The 21,669-nt window shown below is 43.6% G+C and overlaps 1 protein-coding gene across 6 annotated transcripts in view; it reads left to right on the forward strand.

Annotated features, from left to right (window-relative positions):
• The window catches only part of fhod3b (formin homology 2 domain containing 3b), a 242,332-nt gene that overhangs the window by 211,238 nt on the left and 9,425 nt on the right, over positions 1-21,669 (forward strand). For 4 of the 6 annotated variants that reach the window (XM_077209219.1, XM_077209220.1, XM_077209222.1 and 1 more), the window contains 6 exons: positions 6,116-6,235; positions 8,220-8,381; positions 9,248-9,438; positions 9,713-9,905; positions 16,398-16,421; positions 21,434-21,614. In XM_077209219.1, coding sequence (XP_077065334.1) covers positions 6,116-6,235; positions 8,220-8,381; positions 9,248-9,438; positions 9,713-9,905; positions 16,398-16,421; positions 21,434-21,614 — 871 coding nt within the window. The remainder of the gene's footprint in view (positions 1-6,115; positions 6,236-8,219; positions 8,382-9,247; positions 9,439-9,712; positions 9,906-16,397; positions 16,422-21,433; positions 21,615-21,669) is intronic. The other 2 variants (XM_077209221.1, XM_077209224.1) reach the window with 1 other exon arrangement.

The following is a 21,669-nucleotide window of genomic DNA, read 5'->3' on the forward strand; positions in this document are numbered from 1 at the left end:
TAAAAGGTTAGTTCACCCAAAAATGAAAAAAAAAATTTATCAATTACTCACCTTCGTGTCATTCCTCGAGCACAAAACGTCTCCGGTTACTATCATAACCTCGGTTCCCTGAGAGGCGGGAATGAGACATTACGTCAGCTGTGACGTATATGGGAACTCCTCCCTTCTCCACTTTCGCTGAAATCTTATGGGCTAACGCCAGCTAGGGACAGCTGGCCAATTGACTCGTGCAAATACTGACAGGTTCAACAGGCAGTATAAATTGCATGGGCGTGACAATTACATCAGAATCACAACTGAACGCTAGCACAGCTGATCAAACAGCGACCACGGCGGCTAAAGTAATGTCTCGTTCCCGCCTCCCTTTCAAGGCGGTAACTCAACATTACGTCAGCTGTATGACGTGTATGGGAACTGTATTAAATCCCGCCGTGAGAGCAGTGAAGATAAGCCCTGAACCGGAGTCAAACCACACCCACGTGTAATCAAAACAGTTCTAACCAATAGCCGCATCGGTTAGAGTACTCGCATCTGACAGGCGGAACTAGACCAATGAGACATCTGCTCCGACCCTTTCAAAATTTGCATATATTAAGCAATGAAGTGAAGGCTGCACTGAATAGGGCAGACACACATAATAAGCACTCAAGCATGAGTGTCAACGGCGCTTGTGGTGACAGCTGCATCAATCTTTTTAACCATAACACAGAGTTAGCAGATATGGTAACTACTGCATAGCTGGTTATAATGGTGCACAATCACATTTCTGTTTATTCAGTAAGCTCAACTCACCGAAAGTACTTGTGATGCTACTGAGGGTACATCCAGCTTGTAAAACCTGGCAAATGTGTTCTGAGAAGACCAGCCAGCAGCAAGACATAAATCCTGGATAGATGTCCCTCTAGACCAGTCCCATGAAGAAGCAATCACCCTCGTAGAATGAGATCTGATGTTAAGGGGACAATCTTTCCTCTGGCATTCGTAAGCCAACCTGATAGTGTCCACAATCCAGTCAGAAAGTCTCTGTTTTGAAACGGCACGTCCCTAATTACATCCACCAAAGCACACTAACAGCTGGTCCCACTGCCGAAAGGTGGCCGAACGATCCACGTACAACCGCAAAGCTGTGACCGGGCAAACAGCGCTCTGAGCGTCGGTGTCGCGCGAGGCTGATGGCTCAGCAGATAAGGCGGGCAGTGAAACAACCTGTGCTCGGTGTGTTGATGACTTTGGAACGTAGCCTGGTCTCGGCCGGAGAGTGACATTGCAGTCGCCAGGTCCGAAACAGATGCAATCTTAATTCACCAAGAAGTCTCCAATGCGCTTCCCTGCGAAGGTAGTCTTTAGGGAAAGCTTGTTAACCGCAATCGAAGCTAGGGGCACGAACGGTGGTAGAGATAGTGCTCTATAAACCAGAGCTAGATCCCACGGCGGCAAGGAGGGCAGCCATGAAGGACACAATCTCCTCGCTCCCCTGAGAAATATGTTCACCAGAGCGTGTTTACCAATCGATTGCCCATCAACCGGGCAACGAACAGCAGCAATACGGCCACATACACCTTCAGCGTGGATGTCAAAGTCCCGCTATCCATTCTGTGCTGTAGAAACGCAAAACATCCAACACGGAACAGATCCCCGGGTCAAATCGATGTCCTGGCACCATTTTGTAAAACTCCCCATCTCAGAGCGCAGAGGCGCCTGGTAGAAGGCGCGCGTGCCTCCAGGAGTGTGCTCAGCACTCGTGAATGCAGAGTGTCCCGCTCATTCAAGGTCCCTGCAGCGGCCACACATGAAAGTTCCACAGCTCAGGGCTGGGGTGCCATATCGTGCCGTTCGCTTGAGACAGGAGGTCCTTTCTGAGGGGGATTTGCCATTTGAGGAGTGCCCTCAGCTGATAGACAGCTCACCTCAAGTACACCAGAATTACATATCATAATCATATCATCATGCAAACATATCAGTATACATAAACACAGCGTCAGTGGCCGTAGCGACAACAACTGTGAATATGCACAGTTAGATCAGAATAGCCAGTTGCACTGAAGGATACAGGGCAACATCACGGCATAATTACATATAATATCAGTATATATACATAAACACAGCGTCAGTGGCCTTAGTGACAACAACTGTGAATATACGCAGTTAGATTAGAATAGCCAGTTGGACTGAACAATAAAGGGCAACATAACGGCATAACACATATCAGTATACAGCGTCAGTGGCCGTAGCGACAACAACTGTGAATATACACAGTTAACCCTTCGGAGTCTTGGGCTATTTTGGACGTTTTTGAGTACTTTTATTTTTTTTAAATTTTGCAACATAAACAAATGTTTACCATACCAATGTTTGGTATAATTTTTTTCAGCACAACATCACCTATATGATCAGACAATTAGTTTTTCACTTTGATGTACTCTATCAACATACTGGACCCAAAATCACACAAAAAACACAAAATCCGAATAGAAAAATTATAGCTTTTCTACTACAAAAAACACAAACATGCTCAATGAAGCATTTTAAAAGGTTTAAAATGTAAACACAAGTTGTAAATGTCAACATATACAGGTACAATTCAGATATAATCAACCTATATACAAAAAAAAATATGATTTACAAAAAAAAGCGGGTGTAGCCATAGGCTTTTTTTCTTTCTTATTAGCTCAGCCACTTTTTAAAAAAATGTGGTGCACACAATTATTCAGAGAGCTATATTTAAGGCCTTGCATTCCCAGAGTATGAGGGTTCGCAAATAGTGCAAAAACAACATAAAAAAATGTAAAATTGAGATAAAATTAAACTAAATGCAGCAAAAAGCAGGTGTGGCAATAGGCGTTTTTTCTTTTCTTTTTTGCTTAGAAACTCTACAAAACACTTCATGTACAATTACACAGATAGCTACATTACAGGGATTTCATTCCTTGAGTAAGAGGGGTTCCTCAATAGTGCAAATATACCATACAAAAGGTAAAATTAACACAAAATCAATTTATACATACAACTATTTACAACAAATATCAGGTTTTTTTTATTTTATTTTTTTTATCTGTGCCTCTCCTCAAAACAGTTGATCTTAATCTACTCCTAAACTACCTAAACTACTCCTAAACTATCTACACTACTCCTAAACTACTCTCAAAATCTACTCAAACTCTTCCAAAAACTAGCAATAATCTCTCTCTCTATGCATAACGTATATATGTCTCTCTTTATCAACTCCGTAAATCCTCTGCCTTTCAATTTTGCGTCTTAGCTCAGTTGGCTCCTCCTCCATTCCCTAAAATGTGCAGCCTGAAGAGCAGAGTCAGCAGATTCACACATTTTTCTCCGTTTTGTTTTATGACAAAAACCGACGAAGTTATTAGAATAAATGCAACGCCTGTCGCATCCCATCTTGCGTTCTTTTACGAACGCGTCAGTATTTTTTTATATAAAGTTTAAATGATCATATCTCCGTTTTTACTTGGTCTATCAACACAAAACAAAAAGTAAAATATAATTTCAAGCCAGCACTTTCGACAGAAGTGGACGGCAGCGCTCAACGTGACTTTGTTTTTATGCTTCGACGTCTTAAACTGGTCATGTAACTTGATCACGCCGGCGTGATCGGCGACCCCGAAGAGATAAATCAGAATAGCCAGTTGCACTGATGAATACAGGGCAACATAACGGCATAAACACATAACGGTATGTACATAAACACAGCGTCAGTGGCCGTAGCGACAACAACTGTGAATGTATGCAGTTAAATCAGAATAGCCAGTTGCACTGAAAGATACAGGGCAACATAACAGCATAAACACATATCAGTATGTACACAGGCACAGCGTCAGCAGCCGAAGCAGTAACGACTGTGCGACCCCGTAGTCAAAGCTGAGACTAGGAGATAAAGGATAATCACTCACCGAAAGTACTGTTCTGTGAAGATCAGCCGGTTGCAAAACATACAACTCTAAAGACGCGCCTACATGGCACATGAAGAGGCGATAGACCTCAACGAGTGAGCTCACATGTTAAAGAGGGGTCTTCCCTCCTGAATGTGCGCTAGTGAAGTGCTCGGTTGATGGGCCTCGGGTCCAGTATCAGACAGAGTCCTCCATCCCTCTTGGGCGCCATGAAATAGCGGCTGTGCACTTCCATTCTTAGAACGGGGTGTTTTGAGGCAAAGTCAGTGATGGACCCACGGCTGACAAGGCCCTTTCCGTGAACCGTGTCGCTACATTCCTGGTCCTGCCCACTGCCACTGATCTAACAAAGATCCAGGTTTTTTAGGGCGGAGCCGTTTTTGGCGGCCTGCGTGGCGAAGTGGGTGCGCGCCAATTGGGCTGCAGCCCACGACTTTACCACGCGCTCATGTACGTCTGGGAAGAACGGGGTTCTTCTCCTCGATGCGCCCTGGCAGTGGCTCGACTGGAGGAAACACGAGTCCAACTTAATTTTCACTGGCTCATCCGGAGTGTTCCATTTTGTCTAGAGTGTTCCACGGTTCAGCTCCATGACGGCCTTGCCGAGGACCCTTACAAGCTCCTCCTGTAGGTCTGCAGAGCCCTCTTGGTCGGGGCGGTCCGACTGAGTTGCCCAGTCCTTTCCGACGCTGAGAGCGACATGGAGTCGTCTTCCCCACCAGCTCCGAAGAAAATGAAGTTCGCGACGGTTTTGGGGGGGGGGGGGGGGCGGAAGCTCGTGTCCGCGAAGCTGACAGTGTTAAACTCGTCTTCGGGCGGGGGAGGGCCCACCAGCCCCGGCCTCATCCCCGCTTTGCCTGCTCTTCTGGCGCTGAGGGTGTGCACTGGCAGCTCCGCACAGTGGGCGCACCTGTCGTCCTTGAGTGCCGCCTAGGTGTGGGCGAGGCCCAGGCAGGTGACACAGAACTGGTGAAGGTCGGGCGGGTCAATGGGACCCTTGCATATCTGGCATGTATCAGCCATCGGATGCGGAGAGGTGAGTAGTCCTTCGTAGCAACTTCCACGATGACTTAAGATAAGACCTCTAGCTTGAAGAAAGAGATTCTGACGTAATTGTCGCACCCATGCAATTTATACTGCCCGCGAAGCTGTCAGTATTTGCATGCTTTGCGTCAGTTGGCCAGCTGTCCCCAGCTGGCGTTAGCCCATAAGATTTCAGCTAAAGTGGAGAAGGGAGGAGTTCCCATATACGTCACAGCTGACGTAATGTTGAGTTCCGCCTTGAAAGGGAACCAAGCATTTGCAATGGTAGTCCCTGACCTGAACCCTATAGAAAATGAGTGGGCTGAACTGAAGAGAAGAAGCGCCAACATGGATCTGGGAATCTGAAGGTTCTGGAGAGATTCTGTATGGAGGAATGGTCTCTGATCTCAGGTGTTCTCCAAGCTCATCAGGCATTATAGGAGACTCAGAGCTGTTATCTTGGAAAAAGGAGGTTGCAAAAAGTATTTAATAAAAGGGGGCAAATAATTGTTCCCAACATGTTTTGGAGAAAAACATTTATTTCATAATGTGGAAATTATGAATCCCAATCGACACACACACACTGTCAATTATTTTAATTTAACAATGCGGATTTATTTTTTACAGCCATCTTTGATCATATTTACAAAGGGGGCAAATAATTCTGACCAGCACTGTTGCGCATTTTACAATTCAGATTGTTTCAAAGCAGCTTTACAGTGATAACAGAAAAAGAATGCAACAAAGTTTGTTTTGGCTGTACAGCAGCTCAAGAACCAAATAGTGTCATTGTCCAGCTTAAGTAAGTTCAGTGTTGATTCTTTTCCGTTGTAAAAATCATTCGTAATTAATTTATGTAATTTATATATACAGCAGCTCTGTAGAAAACAGTGATGTCCGTCCTTAGCATAATCAGAATATTGAAAATTGCATCTAAACGGGTGTGCAGAGGTTACTTACTCTGATTTTTAGAAAAAATCGTAGGACATTTTGAGTTTCTCTTTTGTATTATGAACAATTCTGGTTCTGTGTTGGGACTGCACTTGAAATTGAGTTTTAAATGTAGATCCTGAAGCAATCTAGATTCTGAAGCAATCTAGATCCTGAAGAAAAAACACCACTTTACAGAATTCTTTCCCAGAGGTTATTTATTTCAAACCCATTCTGTTTCTCATTCTCAGGAAGTAGCAGAACCACTACAGGACCTAAAGGAGGGCATGGACCAATTAGAAAAGAATAAGACGCTGCGCTACATCCTTTCGACTCTGCTAGCTATTGGCAACTTTCTAAACGGGACCAATGTGAGTGCCAGCAAAGTCTACATCTCTTCTTTCAAGCCCTAATCTCTCCATCTCCATATGTCTTTCTTTCTGTCTGTCTGCCGTATTTGCTTAGATCTTAATAATGTTAAAAAGTCTGAAGGAGATAAACCTGATAAGGTGGTGAGTTTGGCATGAAATCTCTTTTGTTACTGTAAACCATTGAGCATGGGCAGCAGAACAAAGCCAGCGAGAGTCATGTCACGTCCGTTGGGATTTCTCCATTCCAAGCTCTGTTGTGCCTTGCAGACTTGCAGACAGGGTTGAGATTCTGTTAATCATATGTTAATGAAGCATTGGTCAGAATCATCATGGGAGCTGCACATAGACTCTGCACACATTCAAAGCACTCTTATCTTAATGCAACTGATGCTAATCAACTAAACTGCATCAGAATAATGTCAAAATGAGCCCTTTTTTAGGAAATGATTTGATGATGGACCAGATCCAGTTACTAATGCTCTCAAGGTGCATGTGATTTTCCACATCAGAGATCATTTATATCTCCCATATTTACACATTGTTACACAAATTACACATTTATCTGAAATTAAACTTTCTTGCTTCTCTATTGAGTTTTGACTTGTTAGCATGCATTACGCTTTTCATGTTTTGCCCCCTTTTCTTTATATTCAGTCTGTAGAAAAATTACTACACTTGTTTAACAAAATTATGTAATACCTATTTTTCACTAAATGTGAAACGCATGCTATATATATATCCAAAATTACTGCACTTGTTTAACAAAATCATGTAATGCCTATTTTTCACTAAATATGAAATGTATCCTAATGTAATATATATAGCTAAAGCTAATCTCAATCTTAAATTTATAAACAGTTTCAGCTGGGAAAATATTGACTATTTATATTTGTAAACAATAACATTGTAAATCACTTAACATTGCCAAAGTCACATAAAATGAACACAACCGTGTTTAAAATATGTAAAATATTACAGAAATATAATTTTTACTACAGGAAAAATAGCAACATATATAAATGTATTATTGTATGCAAATATATTGTGATTTTTTTTTAATCAATATATTATATATTTTATATATACAATGTATTCAACACGAACTGGGCTACCATAATATGTGAGCAACATGTATGTATTTTTGAGAGAAGTCACTGAAATAAGGCCACAAAACACATACTAAATGTGTCCACAATACTCAGAGTACTGGATGTTGTAGCCTGGATTTGTTGTTTCAAAATGATGTGAAAATCATCCTGCCTACTCATTCACATAAAACAATATACTGATTTTAATTTTTTAAGACACTTTTTGTTTTCAAAGGCAATATGCATGGGAGGTGTGAATGATCATGAATAATGCTGTGATTTACATTGGAAGAGACAAAGACCTGCATAATGAGCCTCATAATGGCTCTAGATGGCACAGGCTGATATGTCCTTAACTCAATTTGGTAGCAGTCACATTTTTATCTACATAGCGCAGCTGATTGGTTGCTGTTGCATCAGTGACCAATGAGCTTTTTGAGCAGTTTTCCAGCTGCAAGAAAACCTATGTCAGATGGAGGGCCGCTGCAAAGCATCCTGATACAGGATGCAAAGCAGCGCATGTCTGACTTCCTAAAGGCTGTGCAGAAAGAATTATCATCCTTAAAATTGTGCATCGCCATAAACAGGTGCATTAAATAATCATTAAAGCTTTTCACACAAATCCAATATATGAGAATGAAAAAAGATACTTGAAGTCAGCATTCAAATACTGGTAGTGTTTGCTGTTAGCAGTGTGCAGCCCGCTTTCAGAAATCCTCCATTTTCCACAGCTCCACCTGTATAGATCTGCTACTGGGGTTATTTCATGTATGTTACATGTGCAGCAATAGCATGTCTCACATGCTCACAGCAATGGTATTAACATGCCAATCTCTCCAAGAGTTGTCATGACAGAAATTAGTTCATGTTCATGGTGTGTTTGTTTGTGTATTCAGGCTAAAGGCTTTGAGCTGAGTTACCTAGAGAAAGTTCCTGAGGTGAAGGACACCGTTCACAAACAGTCTCTTCTGCATCACGTCTGCTCCATTGTTGTGGAGAAGTTTCCAGACAGCTCAGACCTCTACTCTGAGATAGGAGCCATCACTCGCTCTGCTAAGGTTAGCGTAACCACCCTACCATTTACAAGACTTATCCCCACTGATTTTACTGTAAGCCTGTGCCTTCCTTGGAATGTTTTTGTATTTTTTGTCTTTCATATAATCTTTCATTATATTTGATTAATATGGTACAGAGAGGGCAAGCAATGATGGAGCGGGACATGAATTCCAAATATCAGTGATCACTATGAGTTTGTGCACTCACTGCAAGTCAATGAAACACAAGTACATGTACAATTTCAGTTATACGTTTAGAATAATTTAAAATATTTTTTGTTTTTTGTTTTTGAAAGAAGTCTCTTATGCTTACCAAGACTGCATTTATTTGACCAAAAATACAGTAAAAACAGTAATATTGTGAAGTATTATTACATTTTAAAATAACTGTATGCTGATTTAGTGCTCAATTATTATTGATGCTCAATTATTCATAATAGTTCTTCTTATGCTGAAAACAGATTTTGCTGCTTAATATTTTATGGAAACTGTGAAATGTTTGAGTGAAAAGTTAAATTGAAAGTCCTAAAGAAAGTTCCAAATGTACTTTGATGGAAGCAAGAACACCTATACTTTTGTATAAAGCAGTCACAAATTGGCTTATTTGATTAGTGACCAAGAAATAGTGCATAATTGTACATATTTCTTATCATTTTGTATGTATAACGTTTCTTTGTTTGAAATACTTCAAACTATTTCCAGATTTAAATTAGATTTTATATTCCAGATTTTCATTATTATCTCAGACTTTTGGACTCCAATGAACAGACAATGCCAACATACCACATTCAAAGAAAGAAATCGAGGCATCACAATTCCATGCGTTGTTGCTAAAAGTAAAGATCAGCGGTTTGTCCTGTCTTCTCCAGGTGGACTTTGACCAGCTGCAGGAAAACCTATGTCAGATGGAGCGGCGCTGCAAAGCATCCTGGGACCACCTGAAGGTCATCGCCAAACATGAAATCAAACCAGCCCTTAAGCAGCGCATGTCGGACTTCCTTAAACACTGTGCAGAAAGAATTATCATCCTTAAAATTGTGCATCGCCGCATCATAAACAGGTGCATTAAATAAACAATAAAGCTGTTCACCCAAAAGTTACTTGAAATCTGATCTGACAGTTCAGATTGAGATATTTTTTCAGAAAATCTGTTTTCAAACCACCTATGAATTTGGTTTGGATCTAGTTTGCAAAAATATGGATTGGATTTTGTGTTTTTAGCCGTTCAGACGTATTCCAAAAACAATTTTTTTTTGCTGCCTGTCTGAACTAAACCTATCGGTGTTGAAGAGATTGTTCGAAAGTTATTGAACGTCCCTGTATTTGATCTACAGGTTTCACTCATTCCTGCTGTTCCTGGGCCATCCACCGTATGCCATAAGAGAGGTGAGCGTTCACCGCTTCAGTAAGATTCTGAGTGAGTTTGCACTTGAGTACCGCACCACCAGAGAGCGAGTACTGCAGCAAAAACAGAAACGAGCAAATCACCGCGAGAGGAACAAGACCCGGGGCAAAATGATCACCGAGGTGAGTGTGAACAATTGCAGAAGACTTTTCTATACAAGGTTTAGTTCTGAAATGCTAAAACAGATTTATTGAGTTGTTAACAGATAAAATGCACATTTTATAGAAAACATTTTTAAAGGGGATAGTTCACCCAAAAATGCAAATTCTCACCCTTATGTCATTTCAAACCTGTATGACTGTCTTTCTTCTGCGGAACACACAAACAATCAATTTTGAAGAACTTTAGGAACCAAACATTTTTTTAAAATATCTTCTTTTATTAACAATATGAAATTGAGTAAATGATGACAGATTTTTTTTTTTTGGATGAACAATCCCTTAATATTAAGGGGGAAAATGGTAACACTACAATAAGGTTTATTTTGTTAACAATATTCATGAATGTTTACAGCATTTTTCATTATTCTAGATTGCGGTTAATTTGAAGAAATATATATTTAACATTTAAGTTGTATAAATCTGTACTATAAACTAACATAAATTAAAGGTGCAGTAAGTGCTTTCTGAAAAAACGTTGTTGAAAGTGGATCAGATCGAGCACCACAACACACTTGTAGACAATCAGCAGTAGGGGGCGTGTCCACTCATGATGGGGGAGAAGAGAGGGTGAGCATTTGTAGAAAGACTGTAGAAAGAGAGATTACAAAAGAGAAAAGGTCAGGGGAATATTACTGTAAGAGCTTCAGGACCTGGTTTAATATTAGAAAAGCTTTCTGGAGTGACCAAAGCGGGAAGGCCTGAGGACAAAGAGGTTGCGCTGTTTCTGCTCCATGCATGAGTAATATTGGTTTTGATGTTTCACAGAACGTCTTGGTTACGTATGTAACCCTCGTTCCCTGAGTAGGGAACGAATCGGGTTTCGCTTAGAAAGCCTATCAACTTCGAGTATACAAAACGAGCCAATGGCAAAGAAATGCCAATGAGTCTGCGGAATTTGCATGGGTCTGCCTCCTCCAGGGGCAGCACTTGCAGGTTCACCACCTGGTCTCGAAAGGGAGTGGTGGGAACCTTGGCACATATCCAGGCCGGGGTCTCAGGATCACGTGAGAGTAAGCCGGCCCGAATTCCAGGCACGCTTCGTCAACGGAGAATGCGTGCAGGTCCCCTACCCTCTTGATGGAGGCCAATACAACCAGGAGCGCTGTCTTCATTGACAGGAACTTAAGCTCCACTGATTGCAGAGGCTCAAAGGGAGCACTCTGCGGGGCAGTTAGCACCGCTGAGAGGTCCCAAGAGGGAACGAGAGGAGGGCAATGAGGATTCTATCTCCTCGCTCCTCTCAGGAACCTGGCGATTGGGTCGTGCTTTCCCACAGACTTACCCTCGACTGCGTCATGATGTGCGGCGATAGCCGAAACATATACTTTCAGGGTGGAGGGAGACAGCCTTCGCTCCAACCCATCTTGCAGGAAAGAAAGCACGACACTAATTGGGAATCCCCTGGGGTCTTCTCTGTGAGAAGAACTCCAGTTGATGAAGAGGTTCCACTTCAACGCGTAGACATGTCGCATGGACGATGCTCTAGCGGAAGTGATGGTAGCTACCACCGCTGGTGGTAGGGTACTCAAACCTGCCTTCACAGGTTGCCCCGTCCCTGAGAAAGAAGTTCCTTCCTCAGAGGAATTGGCCAGGGAGGTGTTGTCACGAGGAGTACAAGTTCGGAGAACCAGGTCCGGGTGCGCAACCAAAATGACCTGCTCCTCGTCCTCCCTGATCTTGCACAGGGTCTGGATGGAGTCGCCATTCTCCAGGGAAGGCTGCACAGTTCAGGGCTCCGGGAATATGAATGGCTCAAAGCGACCTCAGATGCTTCTGACTCCATAGGAGGAGGTGGCGGGCGATTTGCGACATACGGCGGGAGCGTAGACCACCTAGATGGTTGATGTACGCTACTGTAGCGGTATTGTCTGATCGGACTAGTACGTGTTGACCCTTGAGCAACGTAAGAAAGCGGTGCAGAGCAAGGCGTACTGCCAGCAACTCGAGGCAATTGATGTGCCAAAGGTGCTGGGGTCCTGTCCAGGAGCCCGCGGCAGAATGTCCATTGCACATGGCACCCCAGCCCGTGGTGGAGGCATTTGTTGAGACAACAACATGCCTGGAAACTCGTTCCGAGGGCACTCCGGTCCGTAGAAAGCTGAGGTTCGACCACGGGTTGAAGGTCTGATGGCAGGTCGGAGTAACTGGTACTCGGAGCGTGCCGTGTTGCCATGCCCACCTCGGGACTCTCCCGTGATCGCTCAGGGGTTGCATCAGTGAAGAAGGGGGCGTGGGCCGAGGACGAATCGTCAGCGTTTTGTTCCACACCATCACCCTGGCAACTAGCTGAAGTACCACCTTTCGTGTAGGGTGTAGTTCAGGGTGAGGATGAGGTGACTTTCTCTCTAACGAGATCGAGTCTCGACCATAATGACGCAATGGTCATGTTCCCGCAAAGAGAACATGAGTCATCTACAAACGCCGCTCTAGCGTGATCAGTGCCCAAACACGCAGAGCAGAGAATGTGCCCATCAGAGTCGGAAATGAGTCGACCGCAACCAGAAGTGCACGGGCAAGGCATCTTTAAAAAGACGTGCAAAGCTCTTTTGTGAGAGGGAAAAACTCTGTGGATGTTGAAGCGAGCAGGGAGAAATGCACTCACTGGCAGATCAATGCACAGATCAGCAGGCAGTGTGAACTCACTGGAGATCGCCGTCACACCAACACCGGAGAGTCGATCGTCTCCTAGAGTGAAGTCAGAAATGGATGTGGAGGGAAGAGATACTCTTGGCTCCTCAGCGAAAACATATCTGCATGTTGCCGGCGTCCTCCTTTTATACCCATGAGGTGGGGCGGAGTTGCGCCATGCAAATTCCGCAGGCCCATGGCATTTCTTTGCCATTGGCTCGTTTTGTATACTCGAAGTTGATAGGCTTTCTAAGTGACACCCCATTCATCGTCACAACGGAACTCGTAGTGACTACGAAAGGGAACCAAGAAATTCTATTGTTGTAATGTTACCTATAGTAACAGGACAGTTTTGAGTGTGATTGATTGTCTGGAGGCTGGCGACTAACAACAAACTCTTGCTTGCATATACTCTTGTGTACTGCATGTTCATTGTTTGTTCTTCCACGTCGTTCGTTCACTTTATTTTTTGCCAAGTATTATTTGCTTTGCTTCAGCTGTGATAGAGACATCCACTTTTGCATTGTGTGTTTATGCATTTTGGGGGTGGAGCAATAAAGGGAGGGGTTTGTTTTGGGCTGATTTCAAATATCAACAGTTTCTCAGAAATCGTTTACTGCAACTTTAACAATGAACAATTTTCATTGTCAATTTATGTTACCTAATCTAATTTTAAAAACTGAACCTTATTGCAGAATGTCTCTGGAAAAGTGGTTAATTTCTGGAACAATCCTTTTAAAACTTTTTAAGGACATATTTAATCTACTCTGGTGCTTCAGACATGAACCAGCACTATTTAGGTACACATAATCCATCACATCTTCTCCAGATTAAATATATTTTTGCTAACAAGATTGATTCAACTACATTTCATCATGAATGCGATGACAGTGGATTTTTCAAAAACCAGAAGACAATGATGAAAACTGATAATTAAAAGAAAATCGTGCATAAAAGTTAACTATGCCATTTTTCTCTTGCTTCAACTAATGTCTCGTTTGTTTGGGGTCTCAAAGTTTGACTCAAATATCCAAATCTCTGAATTAAAAACTGATCTATTTTCCACTTTTTTCATGTAATTAATGTATAGAAAATTGGCCTCATTTCCTTTGTCCTTGTTTTTCCTCTAATTTCTTAAACTTTTCAAAATGGAGCGAGCGAGCTGCTTAAATTCTGTACTTCATCATTGCACCACTAGAGGGAGACATTATATTTCCTGATTTTTTCGAGTGACTCATTCAACATTCTTTTATATCTTTGACATTTCGAACTGTATACCCACTTGAGACCAATGAGGCTTGACTCTTATCATCTATATTCCAGGCCACCCTCATGATGGTCAGAATAGCCTAAATACACGCTTACCACTTTCATTACAATAATAAAACTTTGTAAACCAAGCAGTCTATTGTCATGGGTTTTGCAGTTCTGGGCTGGCCCTGGGTAGACGTTACTCCAGGGGGCCAATTTAATGGCTCTCATGGGGGATGTCGTAGCCAGGATAGCCCTTCATGGCATGTTATGCTTGGCGGGGGTCTGCCTTAGTCTAAGAGGGGTGTCTAATTCAATCTCTGTGTGAAAATCCAAACCTTTGGATGTCCCTGTAGGAGCCGAGCATGCAAGCTCTGGCTCTGAAGAGGTAAAACTGAGGTAAAGGAAGAAGTTCACATTGTTGCTGCAAAAGAATAAGCCCAAGTGGATTATGTAGAGATGATTTTCAAAACACTTTGTAACTTGGTGCTCAGTCTATAAAGATTTTTTTTACCACATGCAGTACTACGGTGAATTTCATTTTAACGTGTCGAGGTCACTAAAACAACTGAAATATATATATATATTTTTTAAATATATATACATATATTTAGACAGATAGTTGTCAAAGAAATATTTCACATTTTAATTTAGTTTAACTTTATGAACTACAATAACTGAAACAAACAATAAATAATAAGAACTGTATAGACATTAGAAAACTAACTAAAATTTTAAAATAGAAAAATAAAAACTATTTCAAAACAATAAAAAATACTTAAAGGACAAGTTCGGTATTTTACACTTAAAGCCCTGTTTTAAGATCGTTTCTGATGAAATAGAACGGTTAAGATTGAAATTTGGACAAATGCTGCTGTCCCGAGAATGTTCAGTTTCTGTGTTAGTACCCCCCCCCACCTCCACAATGGTTTCATAGGGGCACTGGAAGAATCATTCATAAAACGCATTAAACTTTAGTTTACAAAGATGTGAATCTCACCGAGTGGTCTGGGGTGTTCACTGATATGCTCACACAAAAATCGCTGCAAAAGATGCTTTCCAACAGGTTTTACTAACTGGTATGCCATTGTTAACTGCTAACACAGAAACCGTAAATTCTCGGGACAGCAGCATTTGTCCAAATTTCAATCTTAACCGTTCTATTTCATCATAAATGATCTTAAAGCTACACTGTGTGATTTTTACCCCCATCTAGCGGTGAAAAGGTATATGACCATCCAGTGAATATTAGTTTCTGTTCCTCTCAATTCCGATTTCGTTTTAACTCCTACGGTGGCCAATGTAGTCCAAGATTAGCATGGCTTCCAGTTCGACCTCGTCCATGAGTGAAAGGTGAAGCTTGAATTAACCGTATGTCCCTCTTTGGCTAATGTACTTTCAAGATGGAGGGGCAACATGGCGACCGACATTAGAACCCCCCACCCGTATGTATTTTCAATGGCATATTATACACTCACGAGAATACTTTATTACTTGAACGAAGTAAATATACATTAATGAGCACATATATTTTTGAAAGAACTTAGTGTTTTTAGCTAAGAATAAACTAAAAAAGTTACACAGTGTAGCTTTAAAACAGGGCTTTAAGTGTAAAATACCGAACTTGTCCTTTAAATAATACTGGTTTAGGTCACATTTCATCCCCAAAGCAACTGCTGTATATAACTACATATGTAGCTATAACATACAGTGTATATATATATATATATATATATACATATATATACACACACACTCACCTAAAGGATTATTAGGAACACCATACTAATACTGTGTTTGACCCCCTTTCGCCTTCAGAACTGCCTTAATTCTACGCGGCATTGATTCAACAAGGTGCTGAAAGCATTCTTTAGAAATGTTAGCCCATATTGATAGGATAGCATCTTGCAGTTGATGGAGATTTGTGGGATGCACATACAGGGCACGAAGCTCCCGTTCCAACACATCCCAAAGATGCTCTATTGGCTTGAGATCTGGTGACTCTGGGGGCCATTTTAGTACAGTGAACTCATTGTCATGTTCAAGAAACCAATTTGAAATGATTCGAGCTTTGTGACATGGTGCATTATCCTGCTGGAAGTAGCCATCAGAGGATGGGTACATGGTGGCCATAAAGGGATGGACATGGTCAGAAACAATGCTCAGGTAGGCCGTGGCATTTACAACAGGTGTTCCTAATAATCATTTCGGTGAGTGTGTGTGTATGTATATATATATATATATATATATATATATATATATATATATATATATATATATATATATATATAGTGACATAAATTGTAAATATTAATTCTATGCTATTTTTATGTATTAATAATTTACCATTTCAATCATATTTTTTTTCTTATTTAGTATAAAATTGTATGCTTCATGATTGTGAAATAAAATAAAATTCTTGATAGTTCTGTGTTATGTGTAATGTAATGTGTAATGTGTTATGACACCTCCAAGATTTAGTAACTGTGAAACCAAATACCAAAAACTTTTTTCAACCCAACATTTCATGCTAGTCTTCTCTGCCATGTGACTTCTTTCATTTCTTCTCCGTAGAGTGATGAGGAAGAGGATGATGAGGTATGCGTGTATCCTTGTGCTTTTATTCAGTTACACATTAATGGGTTTCATGATTTCTCATCGTGACTTCACTGACCTGTAATGTCCAGCATGTATTACCAGATCGTATGTGAGTTTTTGATGTACCCCATAACAACTAGAGGCTGAGGAATTCAGGAGTCAATATTTGTCTCTCTTATCATTGGCTTATCAACTGTTATGGTTCTCCATGTGGATTTGAAGAATTTGTTAAACTGGATGTAACATGATGTTGAACAAACCTGATAAAGATGTGAAGCTGCTTCAAAACACACTAAAAACCCTGGATCAAGCATCATTTTTAGTCTGCCATTAAAAATCCAAACCTGTGACAGATGTAACATTTGGATATGTGCAGCTTTCAATATGAAGAAACTAACAGAGTGCAACAATCAGCTCCCAGAAGTAAAAACTGCATTCATTTTCTCCATAGGGAAATTGTTTTTAATTATAACTTTAAAGACAGACTGACTGTATGTGTATGTGTTTATATATATATATATATATATATATATATATATATATATATATACACACACACACACACACACACTTTGCAATAAACTTTCAATTAAAATATTTTTATAGATAATATACTTTTCGAGACTGCTCAGCGGCCTCTTCCGCCTTCTTTGATTCAACAGAGGCCGCGGCCAAAGGGTACACTGGGGTTCCCCCCTTGGAGTATTCTGTGGAAACACATCTGTGTCCCCACAGCGACTCCACCTGGCGTGGCGACCCTATTCACCCCTCCAATGCCTGTAGGTTTTTGTCTACCCTGGTGGCAATAGATGCTATGGCCATCCTTTAGGTCTACCAGGCCAGGGTGCTCACTGACATGCACGAGGATAGGGCTGACTCAGTGCTCATGCAAGAGCTGCGTGCTGCCACCGACCTAGCTCTACGAGCGACGAGGTGACCGCACGTTCCCTGGGTCAGGTGATGTCCACATGCGTGGTCCAGGAAAGACATCTCTGGCTTAACCTAATTGATATGCGCGAGGTTGAGCAAACCCGCTTCTTTCAACTCCCCCATATCCCAGGCTGGTCTCTTCGGCGGCACAGTCGAGGACTCTGCCCTACAGTTCTCGGCCGCCCAGAAGCAGACTGAGGCGATCAAACATATTTTGACCCCGCGGGCAGCTGCTGCCACTCAGCCGCCGGCTCAGATATTTGGAAGGCTATCTGAGGCTAACTCAATCTGCTCGGGGGCGCACTCCTGCGACTTCCGCCCCTCCCACCCGGACACAGCAGCAGCCTTCACCCAGGCCGCGCCGTGGAGGTAGTCGCAGGAAGGCGCCCCAGCCTGTACCAGCCCCGCAGCCTGCCAAACGTTACGGGCAGCTCAAAGATGGGTTGCAGTTCTTTCCAGGAAGTGGTTGCAGGGCCTTCCTTCCCCCTGTGAAGGGCCGGGGGAGAACCTCTTCTTCCAAAGAACTGACATTCCCATCTCTGAGCCCCCAGAGGACGCGGATGGCAGTGCGCGCCGCTTACGAGCCTCGCCACTCTTGTCCCCAACTGTCGCCAGACCCCTGACAGAGCAGGCCCCCATGGAACGCTGGTCCTTCCCTGGCCTCCTCTGTAAGGATGCGGCATATGACCGTGCCCCCACACCGGGACACATTTTCGAATGTGTTCGTCCATTGGATTGGTTTTCAGCGATCGGCCTGAAGGACGCGTATTCTCATGTCTCCATTCTTCCTCGACACAGACCGTTTCTTTGGTTTGCTGGTATGCGCAGGCATACCAGTACACGGTTCACCCATTCGGGTTAGCCCTGTCCCCTCTTGTCTTCATGAAAGTTGTTAAGGCAGCCCTTGTGCCACTCCGGAAACATGGGATTGGGATCCTCTCGATGACTGGCTGCTCCTAGCTCACTCTCGAGACCAGGTTTGCTAACACAGGGATCTGGGGCTCCGGCACCCCGCCCATTTGGGGCTTCGGAAGTGCGGTTCCACTGAAGTTTTTTCAGAGGCTCCTGGGGCATATGACTTACGCAGCAGCAGCCCCGCTAAAACTGCTTCATATGAGACTGCTTCAGCACTGGCTTCACGATCGAGTCCCGAGATGGGCATGGCAATCAGACACGCTCGGAGTATCAGTTAATCTTGCCTGCCGTCAGACCTTCACCCTGTGGTCAAACCTCTCCTTTCTATGGGCTGGAGTACCCTTAGAACGAATTTCCAGGCATGTTGCTGTCTCAACAGAAGCCTCCACCACGGGCTAGGGTGCCATGTGCAAGCGACTTGCTGCTGCAGGCTCCTGGACAGGACCCCCAACACCTTTAGCATGTAAATTGCCTCGAGTTGCTGGCAGTACAGTTCGCTCTGCACCGCTTCTGGGCATTGCACAAGAGTAATCACGTACTACAACACGGACAGACAACAGGGCCACAGTAGCGTACATCAACCAACAAGGTGGTCTACGCTCCCGCCATATGTTGCAACTCGCCCGCCATCTCCTCATATGGAGTCAGAAGCATCTGAGGTCGCTTTGTGCTGTCAATATTCTGAGAGAACTGAACTGTGCAGCCGATGGACTCTCACGGCTTCAGCCACTTCCCGGAGAATGAAGACTCCATCCTCAGTCGGTTCAGCTGATTTGGGAACAGTTCGGCGACGCACAGGTAGATCTGTTTGGCTCCCACGACTCTTCCTATTGCAGCCTGTTTTATTCCCTGACCGAGGGCATGCTCGACACGGATGCACTGGCGCACAGCTGGCTGCGGGGCCTCCGTAAATATGCGTTTCCCCCAGTGAGCCTTCTCGCACAGACCCTGTGCAAGATCAGGGAGGACAAGGAGCAGGTCATTTTGGTTGCACCTCATTGGCCCACCCGGACTTGGTTCTCTGAACTGGTTCTCCTCACAACAGCCCCTCCCTAGCCAATTCCTCTGAGAAAGGACCTCCTTTCTCAGAGACGGGGCATCCTCTGGCGACCTCGTCCTAATCTATGGAACCTACATGTGTGGCTTCTCAACGGGGCAGGTTTGAGTATCCTACCACCTCATAAAGGTGGTGGCTACTATGACTTCCACTAGGCCCTGTCTATCGACATGCTTATGCATTGAAGTGGAAACCCCTTCATCACCTGGCGCTCTTCCCCCCGAGAAGACCCCAGTTATGCCCGATCACTGTCGTGCTTCCTCCTGCAGCATGGGTTGGAGCGAAGACTGTCTCCCTCCTCACTCTATATATTTATTGCCGCTTTCGCCGCACATTACTATGCAGTTGAAGGGAAGTCCTTGGGGAAGCATGACTTGGTCGTCAGGTTCCTCTCCCTCTTGGGACCTCGCAGTAGTGCTATCTGCCCTCTGAGAGCTTCCCTTTAGCCTTTGTATTCAGCCTGTCTTGGTGACAGCATTGTGGTTACATTGGCCCCCATCAAGAGGCTAGAAGACCTGTAGCCATGTTGGCTGACAAAGCGTGCCTGGAGTTCGGGCCGGCTACTCTCACATGTTCCTGAGACCCTGGCCTGGATACGTGCCCAAGGTTCACACCTGGATCAGGTGCTAAACCTGCAAGCGCTGCCCTCGGAGGAGGCAGTCCCAGCCTGACGCTGCTCTGTTCAGTACGCGCCTCTTGCTTACGTAGACAGGACGCAGTGTTCTTTACCTCTACCAGCTCTTTGTCTGTTATGGTGAGAAGCTAAAGGGAAAGGCTCTCTCCATGCAAAGGTTGTCTCACTGGTTAGTGGATACCATTGTTTGGTTTACCGGAAGCAAGGTCGACCATGTCCCCTTCATGTGAGGGCTCACACCACCTGGAGTGTAGTCCCCTCTTGGGCTCTAGCTGAAGTCGACGTCAATGCCATACTCTGTGCCTGCGGCAGCTTTCGCGTTGGCTAGGTGCCTCCATGTGCATGGTTCCCCCCTTGGGCGACCCCCATGTGTGTATTTTCACTGTAAGCCTCTCTTGAGCATGTGTCTTTCCCTTGGCAAGCCACCTTGCCCCCCAGGGGTTGAAAGATTCCACCCTGCGGGCTGGATACCCCAGTGTTCTCCATATGCATCCAGCTTGCGGGTCATATGTGTATTCTGTAAGTCCTCCCTTCAGACAGGCACTGTTTGCATATTTCCACTGAGATATGCTTCCCAGTGTACCTTGGTATTCCTGTGTTAAGTAGGAGTCCTTTGTCCATGCTAGTCTCAAGACAGGGAGCTCAGACTTGCGCAGGGCACTGGAAGACAGCCGAGGTGGCGTGATTAGACTGGGTACCCCATTAGTCGTCACAACGTAATCTGCTAGTGACTACGAAAGGAAATGTCTCGGTTACGTATGTAACCCTCGTTCCATGAGTAGGGAACAGAGAAGTTACTTCTCCGTGTCACTTCCACTGTACCGCTGGAACAGTGGTGTTCGGTCTCGGCTCCTCAGCAGGTAACATAATTGCGTGTTGCCAGCGTACTTCCTTATATACCCACGAGGTGGGGTGGATTTACACTATGCAAATTCCGCAGACCAATGGCATTTCCTTGCCATTGGCTCGTTTTGTAATACTCGAAGTTGATAGGCTTTCTAAGCGAAACCCCATTCGTCATCACGACGTAACGTCTCCGTGAAACTTAGGGAATGAGGGTTACACACGTAACCGAGATGTTCCTAGATGTTGACGCATTTTTTTCTTCAAATAAAAGTTTGTAATGTTGTGATTCAACTCGTAGCTTTTGTTTATGGCTTGTAACGCTTACAAAAAATCCTTATAGGAAAATTTCTTCTGGAAAAAGTGGGCGGGCACTAACGCACACTAAAATCTACTAATGTGTGAATAATATACTAAATCACTATGGAAAGGCATGTTTTGGTGCGATGTATGTATTTGACTACTTTTAATCATGCATTGGAAGAATGTTTATATAAAACACATTTGTCTGAATTGAAACTAGTAAATGGCGAAAATATGGGAAACAAATCTTTGGCACAGCAAAACAAAATAAGGTTGAGTTAATTTGCATGTATTGATAATGAATGAATGTCTTGTTGTTGTTGTTCTCAGAGTGGGAAGTTTGCAGGCGCTCCTCTGGAGGGTCAGGAGTGTCCGCCACAGGGTTTAGGCTACACAGAGGACGTAGCTGAGCATGAGCAGATGACTGCAGTACTGCGCACCACCCTGCAGGTTGGAGACAGTCCCTCATCTGTTCTCCCTGGCCTCCGCACACGGACTCGAGCCACTCGAGGTATGTTCACAGATAATGCTGATTTGCAGTAGCTGTAGGAGTCCTAAAAATCTCC

The sequence above is a fragment of the Siphateles boraxobius genome, unplaced genomic scaffold (genome assembly GCF_051911475.1).
Source record: "Siphateles boraxobius isolate OS27281-9 unplaced genomic scaffold, OSU_SipBor_1 12, whole genome shotgun sequence".
In the NCBI taxonomy this organism is placed as follows: domain Eukaryota; kingdom Metazoa; phylum Chordata; class Actinopteri; order Cypriniformes; family Leuciscidae; genus Siphateles; species Siphateles boraxobius.